General features: G+C 46.4%; 1 protein-coding gene across 10 annotated transcripts in view; it reads left to right on the top strand.

Annotated features, from left to right (window-relative positions):
- LOC146204829 (uncharacterized) overlaps positions 1 to 21,393 on the top strand; it is a 175,849-nt gene that overhangs the window by 44,234 nt on the left and 110,222 nt on the right. For 9 of the 10 annotated variants that reach the window (XM_084589533.1, XM_084589527.1, XM_084589529.1 and 6 more), the window contains 3 exons: positions 5,664 to 5,785; positions 9,673 to 9,825; positions 18,021 to 18,213. In XM_084589533.1, the coding sequence (XP_084445659.1) occupies positions 5,664 to 5,785; positions 9,673 to 9,825; positions 18,021 to 18,213 (468 nt within the window). The remainder of the gene's footprint in view (positions 1 to 5,663; positions 5,786 to 9,672; positions 9,826 to 18,020; positions 18,214 to 21,393) is intronic. The other variant, XM_084589536.1, reaches the window with a different exon arrangement.

Genomic DNA, 21,393 nt, shown 5'->3' with positions numbered 1-21,393 from the left:
GACCTCAGTGCATAAAGAAGATGAAAAGATGAGAAGGAAGCTTGCGGATATTTTCGCAAGCGAAGTGTAGTTCTTCTCGATCACAACAGATAGTTAGACATCGTGAGCGAACGATAGCTATGCAAGTTTCACTTGCCATGTGATGGATAAGGCGTTTGTGCAACATGTACACGTACTGGCCTGCACTAAATTGGCGGACACTCACAGTGCCGAGAGCCTGGCGAAGTTCATCGAATCTGTAATAGAGGAGTGGGAACTTCCAGTTAACGGAATGATGCCGACTTTTGTGGACGACAGTGGGCGAAGCTTTGTTTCGACAGTTGCACAGTCGTCGTGGCAGCCTGGCAGGGCATGCAGTGCTTCAGCTGCATGCTTCAGTTGTGCATCAATGATGTCAAAAAGTATGTGGCGGTGCTTGCGGAGCTTTGTGCAAAGCGAGGGCAATGGTAGGTCAGTATAAGCGAAGTGCCAAGACTCGAGCACATTTTTTTTAAATTCAGCAAACCATGCTTTCGGACTGTCTTGAAGTATTGGTTTGGCTCTTGGGGTTTAAAGTCCGAAAGCAACTCTGGCTATGAGAGATGCCGTAGTAGATGGCTCTGGAAATTTCGACCACCTGGGGTTCTTCAACGTGAAATGACGTCGCACAGCACACGGGCACCTTGCTTTTTGTCTCCATCGAAAAGCGGCCGCCGCGGCCGGGATTTGATCCCGCATCCTTGGGTACAGAAGTAGAGCGCCCTAGCCACTGCCCCACCGCAGCGGCTTGAAATAGTGCAGGGCGTACCTACGCGCTGGAACAGCGAACATGCCATGATGGCTGGACTTCTACGACATTGTGCCCCTATTATTGTGGAACTCGGAAAATCTGATGCGGTTTAAAATCTCTCCAACTAACGTTCCTGCAGCCGCTTGACCAAGCATGACAACTCTCCAGGGACAGCTACCCAACTCTTCTTCGGAAGTTATCCTTTTGCTTGAATGCACAAGGGTCGTTCTTGCACAATATTTGGAGGATTATGGGCCTAGTGCGCTGGTATGGAGGCGCCACTGCTCCGGAACAAGTAGCGCCACCTCCCGCCGGCGCACCCATATGTGGTATGTCTGCTCGTCGGAGAGAGGCGGCGGAGCGAACGCGAAGTCTACTCTTCTCGGCAGAAACCTTGTGAGAAGAAACCTTTTGTCGGTCATTTCCTGCCTCGTGTCACACGTGTACATAACTGACACATGTACCATGTGTGTGTGTGTTGAAAAATAAACCAAAAGCAAAGCGAAGAAAGCCGCTACCCATTCATGCCGTCTGGGAGAAGGCCGCCGGCGCTTTGGGCGCAGCGCATCGTCGGCGCGCGAGCACGTCTGCTGGCGGCTCTGTTTTGTTTTTTTTTCCTTTGAAGTAGGAATTCGGAACCCGAACAATATGGCACTTTGAAAGTAAAGACATAAATAAAACAAAAACTAAGCCAGTGGGCAATGCGCAGCACTGGCTTTTCCCCTCGGTGGCAGTGTATGTGGAAACGGCATGCTAGACCCCCAGAAGCGACAGCTGAGAGCTGGGCTCCGTTGGTCAATAGAAAGGCTCTTAAAAAAAAAAAAAAAAAATCACGTCTTCCCCAGGACGGGACGAGCAGGCTGTATATGGAGATGTACCCTAAGGCGTCGGGCCTTGCGTGCACGTGCTTTTTCGGCGCTCGGCAGTTCTACCGTAGTTTTTATTTTCTACTCGATGCGTCGAAATAAGTGGTGACGGTTCAGTGCACGGAAAAACAGCCATAGCTGAGCAAGCTCCACAGCGCGTGCTGTTCGGGGGATTTCGCACCAAGAATAACTGCTTGGTGCGCGGTCAGAAACTGTACGAAGCCAGCATGTGCGTGGAGTGCGCAGGGAACTTCACAGTGCAGAAGGGCCCTCGGATATCTTCAGAAAATGCGCTAACGAAATGAAAACCGCCTTCTACGAAGTCAGCTTGGAGGTAAGTTTTATTCGGCCCTTTCGGCGTCTCTTCACCACATATGTAATTCATTTTTTTTTTTTTTTGGTATGTAGTTGTTGGCAAACCCACGCAATATCACGGATGCCAGTTGCATCTGCAAGGCCGGGTGCCACTGTTAACGATGCGACACATCGCTCTCGTATGATTTCCAAGGAAACCGCAAAAAAAAACTTGATTTTCGATTGCCTCCCAACGGTTTTTTTTTTTATAACTATTATGACACCCATAAACACAACAGCAGATAGAGCTGTTAGTTTAAAAGGACGTTTTCTCTTTGCGGGGAGCCATGAACGTGTGTCAAGTCAGAAAGCGTGCACTCCTGCAATGTGCTTCGCTCTCCATGTCGTGCTTCTACGGCTTCTACGTCAGGCTAGGCTTCCCAAAAGTGAGCGCCGAGAACAGCTGGAAACCTTCATTAGGAAGTCGTTAGAAAAAAAAAAAAAAAAAAAAAAAGCTTCCGTTGGGCAGGAAGGCTCCGCGCTCTCTACAACACAGGCCGTGTCCGAAGACCTGCCAGCGCTGGTTACAACAAATTTTAGTAGTTAAATGTTACAACACTTAGAGCTCGAAAAAAAAAGAAAGACCCGGTTTTTTGTTGTGTGTGTTCTTCGCGTGCTGCGCGCTCGATACAAATAAGCGATCGCTCGTGCATGCTTGAAAAAGCCTAGCGTCAAGTACTGTACAAAAAAAAAGAAAAGAAAAGTGGGAAATGCGCAGCCGAAACGAAAAGCAATGGGTGCGATATGAGATTCGAAATGACTAAGTACAGGCCCTTGTTTCAGTCGGCGCTTATTTTTTTATTCTTACGGGGAACCAAGAAGAAATCGGAACACAGCGTCGGCGCTACCCACGGTTGCGGATCCAGACAGCCGCCTTTTACAGCGGCGCCTCCCAGACGGCGCCACATGTTCGGCCAAAGCTGCAGCGCACCAGGCCCATAATGCAGCATCAATTGCGTCTAGCCTATTTAAAAAAGCATCAGGTCTAGGTGTCCTGACATCAAGATGTCTCAGCTTCCAGCACTGGCAATGCTGGCTGATGCATGCTACACTGTCGATGGTGAAAAGCAATGCATGCTAGGTCTCCTTGTGAAGCCTGCAGAAGAGATGGTGCTAGTAGATCAGCATCCTAAAGCACCAAGTGGAGCCTGTGCATCTCCAATAACTACTAACTTACGTGACTCTGTGTGGTGCACCTTTGACAACTTTGGTTTCAATGAGGGTCGCTGACCAGGCCAAACGGTGAAGAATGAAGTCGCAGAGTACTTGTAAAACCTCCTCCTTCCACTCTTCCGTATACCCTTTGGAATGGTGACAAACCAAAGGAGGTCACCTGTACTCATCCATAGCACCACTTGAGACTACCAGCGAAAGGCTGTTTTCAGCTGCGGGAAACCCTGTGCGCTGCAAGAGAGGGAACGTGCTCTCTCAGAATGCAGAGCAGCTTGTGTTTTTACATGAGAACGTTTAGATTTCTGTGTGCTGGGCTTTAAAGCCCCAGTGCAATATATTAATGGGTTTGTTTGTTAAGAAAATAAAGGTTTTGAAAATGCCTTCTGTGTCATTCAGCCTCTTTTTAATGCTGGACACTGTTTGATCCTGGCCGGGGCGGCTGAATTTCGATGAAGGGGAAACTCAAGGTGCCCGTGTACTACTATGCAATGTCAGTGCACGATAAAAGAACTCCCAGGTGGTTGAAATTTTCAGAGCCCTCCACTACGGCATCCCTGACAACCCGAGTAGCTTTTGGATGTTGAAATCGCCATAAACCAGAAGTACTTATTCGAATTAGTCGAAGCAAATTGCTATTCGCTTCAATCAAAAAACCACTATTCGCACATGCCTACGAAAAACATACCCCTTATCAGCAGTGATTGGCCTACTGGTTTTGTTGACACTGTAGGCATGGTGAAGCTTCTGTAATATCAGGTTGGCAGCTTTGTTGGCCTAGTGTGACCAGCCAGTCTGACAACTACATGCTATTCTGACTAGTTGGCTGGTTCTTATCATTAGCATTGGGCCAGCATTAGTGCCATGTTGTAGTGTGACAGTGCCTCACACTGCAGCAACTTGGTGCCTCTAAGGTAACGTGACACATACTCTAAGGTAGCAATTTGTCAACACTGAACAAGTTGCCTCAAGGAGATTTTAACTTTTTTTTTTTTTGCTAAAGTTCTTGGTTTTCTTTATCCATCAAGTTCTGTGAAAGTTCTCAGTGGGTCGTTGTAGGCTCATGCATGCAGTATAAGGTGCAACGAATGGAGTTTAGCTTGGCTTATTTGTAATCAGCACAACATACAGCGCTAGCTTGGCTTATTTGTAATCAGCACAACATACAGCGCTGTGTACTAAACTTGTTAATTTGACTACGGTCAATTTGGGAATCTGATTTTAGCTACTAGCTTGGTTCCAGACAACACCTATGCAAGTCTATGGCATTGGGCATTTGCTAAATTCGAACATTACGGGTTTTGCACTGGTTAACTTGAAAGGGTTTCTTAAAGGTGGCCACATAGGAGGTATGACCGGCATCTTACTCAAATGGCCTTACTTGGAATCTGAGTTTAATGCAGCAGTCTACTGCACACCTAGTACATGCATATGACCGAAGGTTTAACGGCGAATGGACGTCCCTGCCTAAGAGAACAGTTGGACTGCATCATTTTGGTCTTGCTTTTCTGAGCTTTGCGTTAGCCTGCAGTTACTGCCGCTCGACCTATTTTCGCCCAGCCAACCTAACCCAGCTGGGTACTTGTTCAGGTGCTGGTGTTTTTTCTTCCCCTTTTTTTTTCTCTCACCACTTTGCTGCCACCATGCCATTTCCTTCGCTTCTATTTGCATGGTTTTGATCTTTCATTATGCTGGAACTTGTCGCATGCCATCCACTATGTGGTGAAGCCTCCTCACGTGCGATGGTGGCGAATGGTGGGTGAGGCGGTAGTGGTGGAGCTCCACTGTGTTGGCAATGAAGAATTCGTGAGGCCCACGTGATTTTGTAGCAGTTTTGCTTCGGTGCTCCTGACAATATGCACACAATAGAGCTTCGATGGAGGTGTGAAAACTTGCCATCATCGCTCTGTTCTCACCTCAAAATGGGGCAATCATTTCCCAGTCTTTCACCAAATATATTTATGGTTATGCAAGCTATTGCAGGCTATGACAGTGCCGCGAGTGCTTGGACTTACTCTTGCTCAGGCATTTATTAACTCGGTCAGCGCTGCTGCAAAGAAGCCATGTGTTACAGGGAGCACTAGTACAGTGTAGCCTTGTTGCTTCAAAGTCCAGTTGTTTGGGGAAAAAGTTTAATATATGCAAAAATTGTCTGAGAAGAAAACAATACAGAAGAAGAAGGCATGAAACATTCTTCAACAGTGAATCATATAGGAGGCATTTTTGACGATTTAAAGCAGCGTGTGCATTTTCTTTCCGATCTCTTTGGGTCCATTGTTTTGATGTGAGTTGTGTACTTTGTATTGAAAAGTCTCGTGCATTGTAATTTGCTTTATCTTAGTTACTGTACATTATAATTTATTCATCTTAGTCTAGTGATGATGAAGTGGTAAGGCAAACGAGGCAGATGACTTTGCCTCTGTTGGGAAGAGGGTGCTGGAATGTGACTGTCTCTAATGTTCAAAGTATGACATTCCTGATTTTTTCTTGACAATTTTTTTCAGCACCTGACAGTCTGGACAATCTGGACTATGCACAAGTGCACCATGAAGCTGCAAAGAAGATACAGCATTTCTTCAGGCATCTCATTCAAGATCGCAAAAATGTATTGGAAAAAGGGCATCATGTAAGTGTAACTTCTATTTTCTTGCACTAATTCACTGTGTGTTAGTGTTGCTATCACCTTTATTTACAATTCAAAACTACTATGTACCTGCTGTGGTGGCTCAGTGTTTTTGGCATTTGGCTGCTGAGCCCATAGCTGCAGGTTCAAATCCTGGATGCGGCAGCCACATTTCAATGCAACAATATACTGTGTGATTTCAGTGCATGTTAAAAGAAAACCAGATTCTGGAAATTAAGAAGTGCAGGTAAATTTTCTCGAAGTTAGTGGGCATCAGGTCGCAGTTAGTATGATCAAGCACTGTACTGTATGATGGAAAAAATTCAGATCAGCTTGTTTTTATTGTAACTTATGAAACTTTAATAATATGAATAATAATATGAAACTTTAAAAATTTGGAAGTAATTTAAGGCAGTATTGTTGATCTTTAATAAAGGTGCAGGAAGTCATGCTGTCCAGCCCACCTATAATGAACCTGATCGTCACTCGGATATAGTTCATTATATCCCGAAGTTCATAGTAAGTAGACCACAGCTTAAAAGGGTTGCTAGTCAAAACACAATTTATTTCTTTTCAAAGAAATCTGTGATGGTTGTCTGTTTCTTGATCCGAACCGCGCGGATCCGATGCTGATCCGATCAGCGCGGTCTCCAGTTTATTTAAAGCAGTGGACTCTTTGCCGAGTCCCTTGGTATAGACAAGTTTTCTGAGGCCCTCTATTGTAGCCCATTGCTACCGGCACGCTTATGTGGTGCTGGCTCCAGAGTTCCATTGTCATCCAATTCCTCTACGTCCACTTCACGAATGATGTCCTCGATCACGTTCACGATTCCACAGTATCAGCGTCTTCATCAGCAGAAATAAAATCACCCCATCATCATGTCCCACCATGTCAGAGTTGCAAATCGCCGTCGGACTGATCATCTTTGGAAGCACATGGCCCAGCATCGGGTAGTGTGCTGACGAAGCCACCCTCGCAGAAACAGTTCCGCATGCAAGCGGCTGTCACCTCTGCCCAGGCCACCTTCGCCATCTGAAACTTAAAGCAGCAAGGTAGCAGTGAGCAAGCACTCGTTGCCAGCTTACAACACTTCGTTTCGTGGTCGCAGTAGCCACAACATTTTCGTTCGCCATCCCAAATACAAGTGGGGTGATTCAGGCCCGATTAGAACAAAGCGCTCACACCGCATTCACTAAAAGGGAGAACAAGGAGGTGCAATTGATGAGCAGACGTGCAGATGCGACAGTCAAACAAAGTGTGCCAACAGTGGTCCGTACCTTGGAAAGGCCTGCTTCCCGGTAATGGCCAGAAAACGAAACTCCTGGACTTCAAGCTGGCAGCCAGTACCATGCTGTGGCACGCCCGCCTTCGACTGGTGAAGGGTAGCCCGCTTGAGAGGGGCACGAAAACGAATAGTTCGTCTGTGAGGAGGCTCGGGAAAGCAGACCGCGTGCACAAAGTGGTTCAGAAGCCGTCGTTATCTCGCATCACATCGCTTGGCTTACACTGTCCGTTTGGTGTAACTGATCAGCAGTGCTCAGAGACATTAGTTATATGTGCAGTTTTTGTGCCATTGAAATGATGTATGCGTTGACGGTCGCACGTCTCTCATTCGTTTTAAGTGAAAGTTCGTCTTAGAGCCATTATATGTGTTCTCGATTGTACAGAAAGATTATTTTGGCTTTTATCGGAAAAAGTGGTGTCTAATGAGCTGAGAGGCAAAGGAGAGGATTTCACTTTATGGGGGTTCATTCTCGTAAGAATGCGCCACGGGGGCGCTAGACGCTGCAGTCGCCTTCTAGCTCCGACATGCCAGCCCTAGCAGACAGAGCTGTGACCCCCAACCCGCGGTGCGAGAAATCGCCACTGCGGCGGGTTCGGGCCAAAGAGGACAAACACCGAGTTACGTACTCGAACAAAGTTTATTGTGCTCGAGTACACGGCAAGGGAATAGCAATAAAGAAAAACCACCGTGTAGCGTGCGAACGCCGCGTACGGGGGTGAAATAAAAAGCGCGTCAAGGAGGTGAGAGGAAGAGTCTTCTCACCTGACACGGCTTCACGCTCACATCCCGTTGCAGTAAGTGCCTACGGTGTGTGTGTGGTTCTCGGTGACGGCGGTGGTCTCCTTGGCGGAAATCATGAACCGCGCGTGTGCGCGCCCAATCCATTCGCCGAAGAACCCCCGAGCGAGTTGCTGCAGTCGCGCTCCTCGACACGGAACGGGAGAGGAGGTCTCCCGGTTACGCCGGCAGGAAAGAGGGAAGCCCGCGGCAGCTTTGGGAGGCGGCGGGGCGTGGCCAGCATGCCCTCTCCTCCGTCAACCTCTTTGCCAGACGCGTGATTACGCGCAGGCGTTATAATGGAGGAAGGGGATTGAGAATCCCCACAACTTTTGGTGTCGAATGTGTATCTTCGTGTGAAGCTTTCAGCTTGCGCCGCTCCGCAGCTGCTTGCACTCTGCGCACTGGGAAGGTATTCATCACAGCACTCTGCACATAGACTTTTGGCTGCTGTGCTTCTTGGCAGCAGTCATGTTGTGCATTACCAGTGTCATTTCTCAGGTTGAAAGTTCAGGAGGTTAAAAATATTTTTGCATTTTGTCATGCATAGAGACTGAATCTTTAGCAGACACATGTTTTAGGTACCAAACAGTAGTACGGATACTCAAAAGGTCCTATCATGTATAATTATGCATTAACAGTTAAAGTGCTAGCTTTTTTTTGTGCTTTTAGGCGGGAGTTCAGCCACTGGTAGCAGTCAGGATTGGAGCGGTGGTAAGCTAGCTTGTAGTCTACTGGTCCGACTTCATCTTTCTCTCTTTCTCTTTCATCGCTTTGCATGATTTCTTCACTATGTAACTTCTTCACTGCAATCTGACCCCCCCACAGAAAAGGGTAGCCATCTTGGTGACTCGAGGAGACGAAAGAGTAGCGTGATCATAATAAAGCTTCAAGCAGTCATTGTGGGCGATCTCACCACCACGGCGGCAAAGGTCGGTGGCAACGGCTAGCTGCTTAACGAGGTAATTTACAGGAGAAGTTCGTTGTAGTACAAGATAGGGTCCATGGTACTTAACGATGAGCTTGCTGAACAGGCCTTGTGCAGTCGAAGGGACCCAGAGCTATACGTGAGCACCAGGAAGGAATGTGTGGGGAGAGGGACTGCTATTGCTGTGGGTTTTCTTCTGGGTTTGTTCTTCCGAAGTCACCAAATGAGCCAGTTGGCGGCATTTTTCGGCGTGCTTGGCAGCTTCAGAAAGCGAACTATGCTCTGAGATGTCAAGATGGTAGGGGAGGATGATGTTGAGTGGAGACGAAGGTTCACGGCGGCACGACAGAGAAAATGATGAGAATCCAGTAGTTGCTTGAACAGCGGTGTTATAGGCATATGTTACAAATTGGAGAATCTTGTCCCAGTCAGAGTGATCGGAGGTGATGTACTTGGGCAATATGTCACACTGTGTTCGATTGAAGCGCTCTGTGTGGCTGTTGCTAATGGCTAGTTTGGTGCAGCTGCTTCGTACACTAAGGATGGCGCAGGGCTGGGGAAGATCTTATTGCAGAAGTGACACAGTGAAGAGCACTGTACAGTCTGTATGTCTGTGTACCGTACTGTACAGAAGGCGCAGTTTATCGCCACAATTGCAGCAGATGAAGGAGGAATATCCGTAGCATCCTCAGTGTGACATCTGGCTTCCTCGGGAATGCTAGCGGCAGTCGGTATGCTGCACAGCGGAGAAAAGCTAGACTTCGGCACGAGCGCAATGAATTATGGCGTGATGGCGAGATAAGAAGTCCCACCCTAAAATAATGTCGTGAGAGTACTCACGCAGAACAATAAAACTAATTACATAGCGAACGTCCTGAACCATGACTTGGGCTGTGCAGGTACCGAGCGGCTCGATGTGCTCTGCAGTTGCGGTGCAGAGTGAAATCCCAGAAAGCGGCAAGACAACTTTTCGTAACGAGCGGCACAGTCTTGCGTCAATAACGGACTTCTCACCAGTATTTACAAGTACAAGGGTGCAAACATTTTCAACGGTAAGTTGAATTAAATTATTTGGTGACGAAGCTGGACTTTCAGTGTCAACGAAAGCAAAGTTCTTGCCTGCAGAACTGTGTCTAATGGTTTTCCGGCGACGAGGACGTAGGACGGTGACTTAGTGGGGGCTGCGAGCGACGACGCGGAGAGTTACGGCAGTGCACAGACGTAACTGGTTGTCAAAGTTGGACAAGTACAAGGTGGTTCATGGGGAGGGGACAGGGGCCGAGCATAGGTGACCGGGCTTTGATCAGAGATGTATGGGGCCGGGCGACGGGGACACAGGTGTGCAACATAGCCAGGGAGGTCGCATGCAAAGCAAATCGGCCAGTTAGGGTGTACAATAGGTGGCGCGGCACTAAGGGAAAAAGGCCCACTGAGGCAAACCGTACTTTGAAAAAGGCATAGAAGGGGATGGTTGTGCGACAACTTCAGCATAAGATAGTGGAGCCGAAAGAGTCCAGGTGTCAGGACAGCGTCAGCATGGGTGAGCAGAGCTGTGAGCGGAGCGGCATAAAAAGTTGGTTGTCGAGCGGGTGGCAGTACTTCGGCAACTTGTTCCTGAATAATGCGACTTATTGTCAGAGCCAGGTGCGAGGGGGACTACTGAATGTTTGGAAGCAGTGGCAGTTGTCGAGCAACCTTCTCCTGCACAATGTCTTTGATTTGTTGAATAAGAGTGGAACTGACAGTGGCATCGCACAAAGTCGCGATCGTGTCTTCGGGTTGTCTAGTGGCAATGCGTTGCTGACGAAGCTCGTCGTAACTTTGGCATATAGTTACATTGTTAGCAACGGTTCGAGGATCCTTGGCCAGAAGCATTTGGAACGTGTCTTCGTGGATGCCCTTTAAGTTGTTGGGAATCTTGTCACTTTCAGCCATTGAGGTGTCGACACGATGGCACAGATCTAAAACATCTTCGATGTAGCTAGTGAACGTTTTTTTCTGTCTGCTGCGCTCTTTCATGCAAACAGTGCTCGGCTCAAAAGTTTGCAGACCGCAGGGTGACCGAAGACATCCACAAAGCGAGCTTTGAAGGAGGCCCAAGTCTGGATGTCAGCCTCGTGATTGGCATATCATAGCTTGGCTACTTGCGTGAGATAGAATATTATTTTTAAGTTTCAAGACGTCATCCCACTTATTGTGGGTGCTTACACATTTGTATGATGAAAGCCAGTTTTCCACGTCCTGATCATTGGTACCGCTGAAGACCGGCGGGTCCCACTGGTGAAGCATCCCGGAGCACTGAATAGAAGAGGCCGAGGACGCGGGGCCGAAGTGGGGCTGCTGGAGTCGATCATCGAGGTCGGAAGCTGGTGGCTGCAGAGCTCCAAGGTGAAAAACGGGGATATAAACCCACGACCTCCACCAAGTGGTAGGTGGGAGTTGAGCCACTGGTAGCGGTCAAGACCAGAGTGGTGGTGGGCTAGCTCATAGTCGACTAGTCTGCAAAGCACTTCGTCTTTCTCTCTCTCTTTCTCTCCGTCACCGCTTTGCATTTTTTCTTCACTGCGTAACATACTTAACTAAAGTGCAGTTAAATTTAAAGTAAGTCTCTGCTGTGAATAAATATTACAGCTTCATAAAAGCTAAAGTAACTCAGAGAACTTCACAAAGAAAGAGTCTGACACCACATAAGTTATAAGAAATTTTTTCCTTATTGGGGGGTTGTTAGTAACAGAAAGGATTTTAAATGATGCGTGTAGAACTTGATGGGATGCCAGACAGGCCTGTTCTGATCCTACTTTGTCGAAAAGGTAGACTTGTCTGTGAATATAACATAGACCAGTCAGCAGTACTCCACTGCTCATATGCAGGAGCAAAGTCAAGCCTTGCCTGCCACTGTGCTTCCATCAGGAGTGGCTTCCGTATAGTGACAAGGCTGTTTAACCCACTCTTATGCATCCGCGCCGCGGCGGTCGCTTTTCGATGGAGGTGAAAAGCAAAGCACCCGCATGCTGTGCAGTGTCAGTGCACGTTGAACGCCAAGTGGTCGAAATTTCCGGAGCCCTCTACTACGCCGTCCCTCATAGCCTGAGTCGCATTGGGACATAAAACCCCATAAACCAACCAACCACACTTATGCAACCTCCTCTTGACGGTATTGCAGGAGATGTTTAGTGGTAGGTCCTTGATGTCTCTGTGAAAGGGTTTGGCAACTGTGGCAGCTAATACGAACTGAACTGTTTCATCTGTTGTCCTCGGCTGTCCAAAATGGGGAATGTTGGCAAGTCGTCCCTGCTCATCACAAAATTCATTGCAATCCGTGGCAGAGCCCACAGGTCCGTTCGTTTCACCTGCACTACGTGAACTGGTTCTCGTGGTGCTGCACTTCACCATTCGTTTCAGCGATGCAAGATGGCGCCCTCTGCACCATGCCGTTCGTTTCAAAAAGTGCAGACGTCGTGCAGGCCGAGTTCACGAAAAGTTCAGCAAAACTGTGCACCTCCTCAGCGGTCAGTGCCGAAATGGTGCAGCTGCAGCCGCCGCATGAAAGCAGACGACAGCTTGCGCGACGATGGCTTGCGTGTTGTGATAAACAGTGAAGCGACCCTTATTCCACTCGTCAACGATAACGATGCCTGTGTTTGCCAAAGAAACGACGACGCGTTCTTCAAACCATGTCTACCAAGTAAGCACGTGCATGCGTTATGGTTCGTGCTGACTTCAATCGTGATCGAACTTTGTTTGCGCTTCGTGTCAGCTGCCGCATGATGTGCATACACATACATCGATCGAGGCTTATTCGTGTCAACGCTTCATTGCGATGTGCTGTTTGAAAATTGATTTTATTCGGCAATTTGGTGCCGGTTGATGTGAGTGGCAATATAATTCACAGATAGCCGACCACATATGCGGTTGGCTTTTGTACATATATGCATCGCATATTCATGAATGAAGAAACATGAAGATTTTCAAGTATACCACATCGCAATAAGTACGTCTTGTGCAAATGCATATATATGCACCTTTTGCAGCAGCTGGCGATCGAAATGTACAAGGTCATGATTGAAATATATAATCAGCATGCATCACACCGCATGCGTGTGTCTACTTCTTGAGTATGCGTAGCCGATACCTTGGCGAACTCGATCATGTTCTCGTTGACAAGTGCCGTTTAATACAAAGCACAGGCAAAAAGCATCGCGGCTGGATAATGTCAAAACTTCGTTGTCATGTGCTATTTGAAAATTTATCAAGTTAACCGGAACGTTGGCGTCGGCAGACGCAATGTTGCACACAGTCGGCCGCAGCTTGTTGGCGACGCCAAGGCTAGCAGACGGCCCGGCCTGCACTCTACCATTCATTTGTAAGTAGCTGGTGCCGATGCTGCACCTGAACTGCTGGAACTGGTGCGGCACCGCCGCAGAACTTTACGGAACTGGTGCAGAAAGTGCAGCTGAATCGAAGAGACCTCACTTCAGGAGGGAGGTGTGACCCTTTCCCATTTTCCCACCGGGGTGGCGCAGTGGCTACGGCACTCGACTACTGTTCCCAAGGACGTGGGATCGAATCCCGGCCTCAGCGGTAGCTTTTCGATGGAGGCGAAAAGCAAGGCGCCCGTGTGCTGTGCGATGTCAGCGCATGTCAGGTGGTCGAAATTTCTGGAGTCCTCCACTACGGCGTCTCTCATAGCCTGAGTTGCATTGGGACGTTAAAGCCCACAAACCAAACCAAACCTTTCCCATTTTGCAAAAAAAAAAAAAAAAAAGTTTGGTTCTCTGGGAACAGATTGCAAGAAGACACACTGTTATAAACAACAAGAAAAATACAGCTTGCCACAGAATGCTCACTTGCTCAATAGCATTTCACTTTAAGCAGTTCATTCTTAAAAGCGGAAAAGATAACAAAGAAAAATGACACGGGGCGAGCAATGTGTTTTCATTGCTGCCATGCGGCTCCTTGCGGGGCACCCGCAGGTAGTGGAAACAGCGGACCGCGCCAGTGACATGAGGCACAGTCACTTCCCTGTGGCAGCGGTGGTGAGCGAGTGGCAACATGTGTGAAGAGGCAGGCAGCTCCTTGCTTGGCGGCGGCGCAAACGCGCGTGCTCTCCCTAGGACCGATTCCTCCTCCACCCCCTTTTCCCGCTCGTTGCGTGAGCCGCGGTGAGGGTGGAGGCACGATCGTGATACATTTTGCCGCTTCTATAACTTTGAGTAATTCTGATTTACTATAAACGCTTTCAAGGTTGGTTTCTTTACATTCAATTCTTAATTTGCTTTTCGTTATGCATTATCCTTTCTGGGCCTTCACACGAAAACTGCATATAACGAAAACCTGGATGTAACAAAAAATCGCGGACATTTTACAGTTTCGTTACGGCCAGGTTTAACTGTATTGCAGCAGGCGAAGATTTATTCAGGAATTTAGTTAGTGATCTTGAAAATTCATATATTCGCCTACCACAAACAGCATGCGTGCAAAATATGTGTGGATTTCTGTAACGGCAACCTGTGAGCCTGAATTTCAGGGGGATGCACATCATCTAAAAGGGGAAAGCCATGCACTGTCCCCATTAAAGCAGGGGACACGTGTGAAAGCTTGATCAGCGTGCCGCAGTGAACGTCGTTTGTGAGCTGCCACCGCAGTGCCAGCAAGGACACATGGAGCACCATGCGTCCGGCGAGTGAACTCCCTCAAGCTCCGGCCACAGCCGGCGGTGTCACCACTGAGCGAAGTCAGAAGACTGCCTGGCTTGATGAACTTCACATGACTTCACACTCGTACAAAAAACAAAGGATTGCCTGCTATACTCGTGCAACAACAGCATGCCTGCACACTTACGAGGCTTTCGGCCACGGTGCCACCCGCGGCGTGCTGGGCGACGAAATGCAGTGATCCGTACCTGCCCTAATCGTCGCTAGGCCTAGCCTGTCTCGCATCGCAGAGGCAACGGACCGCGCTTCAGAATGGGTCAACGCTGTAATGAAGGATCGAATTTCATCACCGATGTGTGGGGAAGGCCATCAATTATAATAAAATAAACATAAGCGCGCTTTGCGCGACGCATTCAGCAGCGGAGCGAGCAGACGTTTGGCGATCGACTGGACAGCAGCAGTGGTTGTGTGAAAAAACTCGCTTGTGTCGCAGTTATCGCTCCTAACAGCACGTCAGTGTTGGCCAGTGATCTTCACAATTTACTCGTCGTTGACAGTCCTGTATCCAGTGACTTCTTATTTACACGAAGAAACAATACTAAAGCTTTTTTTAGATGCCAGCGGCCGGCGCGACCGGGTCACCGGGTCGCCCGCTCGGCAGCGCAGCACCTCGACGGCAGAGCTGAGAGGTGTGCTCCACGGCTCCACTGCACAGCCCTCCTACGTCACCGTGATGTTGCCGCTGCCCACCACTGCGATTGGCGCACGCGGCCTGTCGTCGGCATCTAACCTGCTGGACGCAGGCGAAGGGCTGCGGTCTGCCGTTGCGACGACGCTAGCAGCGGCGCGCCGCAGCTAATCGCACTCGCTTTTCGCACATGTGTCCCTGCCTTAATAGCAGTTTCTTGGTTCATTTGCCCAGAATTGTCAGTGATAAGAATGTGGCATGAGATTCCCTTTTTTTCTTGTCTGGTTAGGGAGGGATGTATTTAAATAATTATTTTCCATATGAATTATGCTGTAGAATTTTAAGTGCACAAAATTTAAGCATTGCACCTGAACAACTTCGTATTCTACAGATTTTTTTTATCCGGTGTTCATTGCAAAAAAAAAGCCTGCAGATTAGACAGAATGTTACAAGACTGCTGCAACCTTCACTGGATTTCTGAATGAATGCATGCTATGCGTCATGAGTCTTATATTTTCGTTTTCCTAGATGCACAGTTTTTAGTTTTCATGTCTTTGTGGTGTACTTTTTATTTACATATGTAAACTGTCAACATGTCAGTCCAAGAAATCGCAGTTTATCGATCTCAAATAATTAGATTTTTGTTGCATTTGAGATAGTTCGAACATGTGCAATAAAACATGCACGCCAAAAAAAGACCAAATAGTTGTGAAGGAATCGGCTCCAAAGGTGAGCAGCAGTCTAGAAATGCGGTTTTAGAAAAGAAAATGGCATTCTGTGTTGAGTGCCGTGCTTTTCTAGAGGCCACCTTTGTTTTAGCCGTTAGCGCTGCTTTGAATGTGGCATTGTTTGGCTATCTGCCACAAAATTATTGGGGAAGCGGGATAGCTGCAAACGCCGTTTGAAGCGAACAATACTAAAAGCCAGTGTCGTGATCGCAGCTGACCGCATGATTTTGTTGATTCATGGATGCAAGGATGGAAGACTCTCACAAAAAAAATACACCGCTTCTTAACATCCGCAGCCGCCATAGCTTACGCTACGCCACACATTCAGCATGGCGACAAGGTTGGAAGACTCTTGCAAAAGAAATAAAAAACTTGGTGCTTCTTAATGTCCGCAGCCGCCATAGCTTACGCTACGCCGCCACATGTTCAGCACGATGACAACAATGCAAAACTCTCACAAAAAAAAAAAAAAAAAAAAAAAAGATCAGAAAACAGATCTGTTGCTTCTGTTCCCTGCCGAACTGTTCCCTCTCATTCCTTCTGCACGTGGCTTGAAAACTTCACGCGGCAAATGGCCGCTGGTGATGCGGTCGTCTTTGGGGAAGGCACACCTTCCAGTACGTGGTGCGTAGTTCAATATATCAAATGACCAGTGAAATTGGAGTTTGATATACGATGCAGCTTTCCTATATCTTTACATGGGATTTTCAAGGGGATATTCTGTGAGTTCAATATAACCAAAATTCGAATTATCCGGGTTCGATATGTCCAGGTTTGACTGTATTGTGTGTCCTAGGCACCTCTTGCAATCAGCAGCCCACTGAGGGTCTTCGTACCATTCTTGGCCATTGGCAGCTTTCACTTTCAGTTGTAAAAATGTGCTGTATTGTACTGCTTTTCGAAGGGGTGTCAGTAAGGGAAGTCTCGAGTTTGGCTGGAGCCTGAAATCAAGACAGCATAACGTGAGACGAGCAAACTTAGTCGTAGTAGGATGCAATTTAAAAAATGCAGCAGTTGGTAACTATGGGTCGCGGTACATGGTGTTGTAAAGAAGATGAGCTTCGGGAGCAGCCGCACTGCGAGCGCACGCGGGATCGAATTGCTGGCGCAGAAGCCTAGGACGGTCGCTTTTGCGAGGTATCTCTTGGGTCATCTTCGTTACAAGAAACCCCGTTACAACTTGGTGGAGGTTCTGAATCTGGCCCTCACATCTCAATCAGTCCGATGCAGCCTCCTCCTTGCGCCTCGCGGCATTTCGACCGCATTGGGAACGACCTTTATGGACTGCTTCCATATACTGCTGCTGGCAACCGCTGGGTTACTGTTGCCGTTGATCACCTGACTCGATACGCTGATACCGCGGCTCTCCCTGAGGCTACGGCATCCCATGTTGCATCTTTCATCTTGCACCACTTTATTCTGCGCCATGGTTCACCCCGCGAATTCCTTTCGGTGGTAGTGGAATCTTTATTGCAAAAATGTAATATCACACCAAACTACTACGGCCAGTAGTGTATATGCAGTGAGGTTGTCAGACAGGTGGTTACACTGACCATTTTTTTTACTGAGTTTTAGGGAAATAAACATGACATTTGCAGTGCGGTTCCCTTTGAGCACAGGTAACGTGCGACATTCAGTGACCATTTGGGGTAAAACTGAGACGTGCTGTGACATATTGCAAGAACTGCGTCAGCAGCGACTAGTCTTGCTGGCTGCATGTTGCACAGACGCTCGTGCTGCCCAACACTAAATTTGTGAACCTCACCTGTGCTACCCCAGTTGGCACAGCTGGTGGCATGCTCTACCATCGCCTACATTTACATCTACCGTACGCTCACCTGCCTTCCAGGAAGTTATACTCAAGCTAAAAGTATGTGGTGTCCTATAGACGCAGTTGTGAATATCGAAATACTTTGTTACATTGAACCATGTTACATTGAATCTTCTTACGTTGGTGTTTAACTGCATGCTAGCAAATCCTTTGTGTCGTCTTTTAATCAATGTTGCTATTCTGGAGCAGCCCCAAATCCACAGGAGCCTCACGGTGTGTGCAATTGAAGATGCATCATCTAGTAGAAGGACAGTGTAACTGACTAGGTGGCTGCGTGTTGCTCGCTTGATGTGAGCTTGTTAGCTGTAGCATTGGACTAAAGTCCGTCTACTGACATTGGTTCCAGGAGCACAACAAGGATGGTGGCATGAACATACTCAGCTGCATTCTTGAAGAGTCTTCACTTCCTCAGACAGATCCCAGTTCAAAGCCTAGTGATTTTGGTTCGAAGCCATCAGTTCCTGTTGAGGAGCCTTCCTACCACCTCATGCCTGATCCAAATACTATTGCTAGAGCCTGGAAAAACAAATCTGTAAAAGGTAAGCCCACTCGTTGGTTAAAAGAAGTGTTCTTTTTGAGATTTGGGTACAGGGTGCAATGAGATCGAAATCTGTAGGTTTTGCACTGCAAGTAGCTTGATCAAATTTTTTCTTTTTTTTTTTTTTTTTTTTTTTTTTTTTTTTTTTTTTTTACTGTGGAAAAAGTGCATAGTAATTTTGTAGGTCCTTTTTATTTTCAAGTCAAAAATAATTTTAGGAAGACATAAAAGCACAAAAAAAAACTGATCACAGCCTTATAACATGTAGTTAGTTACAAATTAAATTGCAATTTTATTTGTGAAGAAAATTTTATTAGAAGGTTTGCAAACGCTTCTATCGTTATGCTTATAACATAAAAGGAAACAGTCACTGACTGACATTTCGGACTCTGCAAAATTTATAAAATTGTTACAATTATGGAACAGTCCTAAAAATTTGGGAAACTTGAACAAAAATCACTTTATGAAAAACCAACTTGAAAGACCATAAATTTGGCTATGTTCTGTTTGTAAGCGATTGCATGGGCTTGCAGTTTTGTTGCAGTCATATTTTCTTCAATGCTGCACTGTACTTGTCTGGTGCGCTTGTCTGTGAGCCAGCCTTCTAAGGGGAGATGGGCCTTGAAGACAGAAAAAAATTAATTTTTAGTAAACTGCATTATTTGAATCTCGAACTGATATTCTCTGATTATACTAAGTTTCTCATTCCCTTGTCAATGTTTGAGGCATACTAACAAGTCAGGTAGCTCTTTTCGAGCCATCTTTCACGCTAAAAAAAAGTGCACTTTCAAAAAAATGTAGGTTCTGTTTTGCGGCCAAGTTCACAGCAATCTTGGTCCCGTTAAAATGAGCGGCTTTTTGCTTTCATATTTTGTGCCCAGTTTTGCTCGTTGGTTCAGTAAAAAGCAAAAAATAAACTACAGTACTTATTCATGTATGTGCCAAAAAGGGACCTTGCGATTGGTTGTGCGCATCTCTCGTAGTCTTTGTGCACGTCACGGGCGGCCAGTCGAAGCCATGTCTCGAGGCACTATCTTGTCTAGTGCGGTCAACCTCGGAGAGCCTGCAGTGATGTCTATGTCGACGCGAAAGCTTACAGTGCAACATAAATGTGGCGAAAAAAAGGAATCAGTTATTGGTTAGCAAATTGTAAAATGATCACATGTGCACAGATTGATGTGCTCTCAAGTGTCAATAATTATTTTGCTATTGGATGAACTCATATCGCAAAATATAACTCACCTGTGTTTTTTCTCGCCATCATTTCCAGTGGAGAATGAAATCCTGGCCGGTATTCACTGTTCTGTTTCTTTTTTGCCTGGTTCGCATATTAAATCCAGACCACTTAATTTTCTGGAAATATGCCTTTTTGAATAATAAGCTGGCAGTCCTGACGAAATACCATAAAAGCCCACATATAATACGGACCTGCATATAATACAAATTTTCGAATACAGATTGAATATCATATTTACACTATTGTAAGTAGACTTCAATGGAAGTCAACACCCCAAAATCGCATGTCCAGAAAGAAAAAAGAAAAAAATGCCAGTGGATGCATTTCACAATGAAAATTTATTGGCTGGCTGGTCTACTCGTCTGCACTTCAGATCATGTATTTCTGTGATATACGCTGTGAACTTGGCCTCCTGCTCTGGATAGCATCCTATCTCTTGGAAGCTGCTTCGCTTGGCATCACAGTTGAAAATTTTGCCTTGCTGCCGTCGCCACACCCGCATAATTCATATAGAAGCTTCAAACTTTCGGCCCACTGTGCAGTTGTTGCTTAGGCACAAATGATGGCCGCCCTTTTGAACGCTGCAGTGAACAAGCGTTAAATTCTTTTTCGGGCTGGTGAGCTTATGACTAAGCATGTAGGCTGCTGTCAAGTCAAATGCGCAAATTCCAGGCAGCACTGTAGAACTAATGATCGACATCGGCTCTTCCATCAATCGTCGATATTCCCCGGAAGTGCCACCATGTCATATGACCCAACGCGACTGAAGTGAAAAAACGAGTGTGTCCGCGATTGGAATAGTGACCCTTCCGTAAGCTATAGACACTCCCGTAAGTGCGGTAAACACAGTAAAAGTAAAAGAAAAAAAAAAATGAAAATGAAAAATTCTCGAAGCATGCAGAGTAACTGAATGTTGCGCTTAGAGCTGTAGAGCAAACTTGCTGTAGCCTCCCTGATACATTGTTTGTCTTGTTCTTATTGGTCATGCCATATATTGGTTTCAGTCCCCCCCCCCCCCCACTTCTGATTTTCAAATTTTAAAAAGGAGGTCGACTTACAATCGTGTAAATACGGTACAAATATGGGAAAAATAATTTTTTGAATATCAAATCGAATGTTGAATATGTATCTGATCAGTGAAAACAACAACTGAAAATTAAAAAATAGCGAACATTGATTGTGTTGTTTATTTCAGAATTCACATGGTACTTGGAAATAAAATTAAATTAGAATTGCACTGAAGTGTACATCCAAGTGCAAAAATTCAGTATAAATCTTATACATGATTCCATGTACCAGCTTTTTTTTTCAGGAAGGACCTGCATGAAACCGGTGGAGCAGGCATATTATGTTTAATGCAGTAAACACTCTTTAGTTCAGCCTTTAAAGGATCAGAAAAAAAATGTCTGACTTACAGGGGTCCTGCAAAATAATTTGAGTGCATTGTTTTGCTTGTTTGTTGCAGTTGAGTTCTGGCGATGCTATGCTTCTCGTGTACGTGCATATTTCGGTATTCTATGTTTTAGTTTACTTGAGAAGCAAAATCATGGTACTGACGGTGTCACCACACAGTGATGGTTCTTTGCAGTGGGTATGCCATGAACTGGCACACGTTTGACGACTGAATAAATAGCAAATGCGCTTCAAATTATGTCCATTAGGAAAAATTTGTTATGTCGCGTTATTGTATTTAATATTAAGTCTGTGAATACAACATGTTTGATTTACACCTAGGCACTGCAAAGCAAGTGACTAAAAAAGCATCAGCAGAGACTCTAATTACTACTTTGCATAGGCAGTAAAGAATTCAACGGCCTTGCCGCTCGCTCCTCGCTATTGTAGGATGCCTGCGGAGAGAGAGAAAGGAACGGGCAAGGAGTGGGCTCACAATAAAAGCACAATAGGAGTGCATGGTGACAAAGGAATGTTCCTTCCTCTTTTGGC

The sequence above is a fragment of the Amblyomma maculatum genome, chromosome 1 (assembly GCF_055883805.1).
Source record: "Amblyomma maculatum isolate TAMU_Amacu chromosome 1, ASM5588380v1, whole genome shotgun sequence".
NCBI classification, from domain to species: Eukaryota; Metazoa; Arthropoda; class Arachnida; order Ixodida; family Ixodidae; genus Amblyomma; species Amblyomma maculatum.
This window is presented reverse-complemented; position numbering and strand designations above follow the sequence as displayed.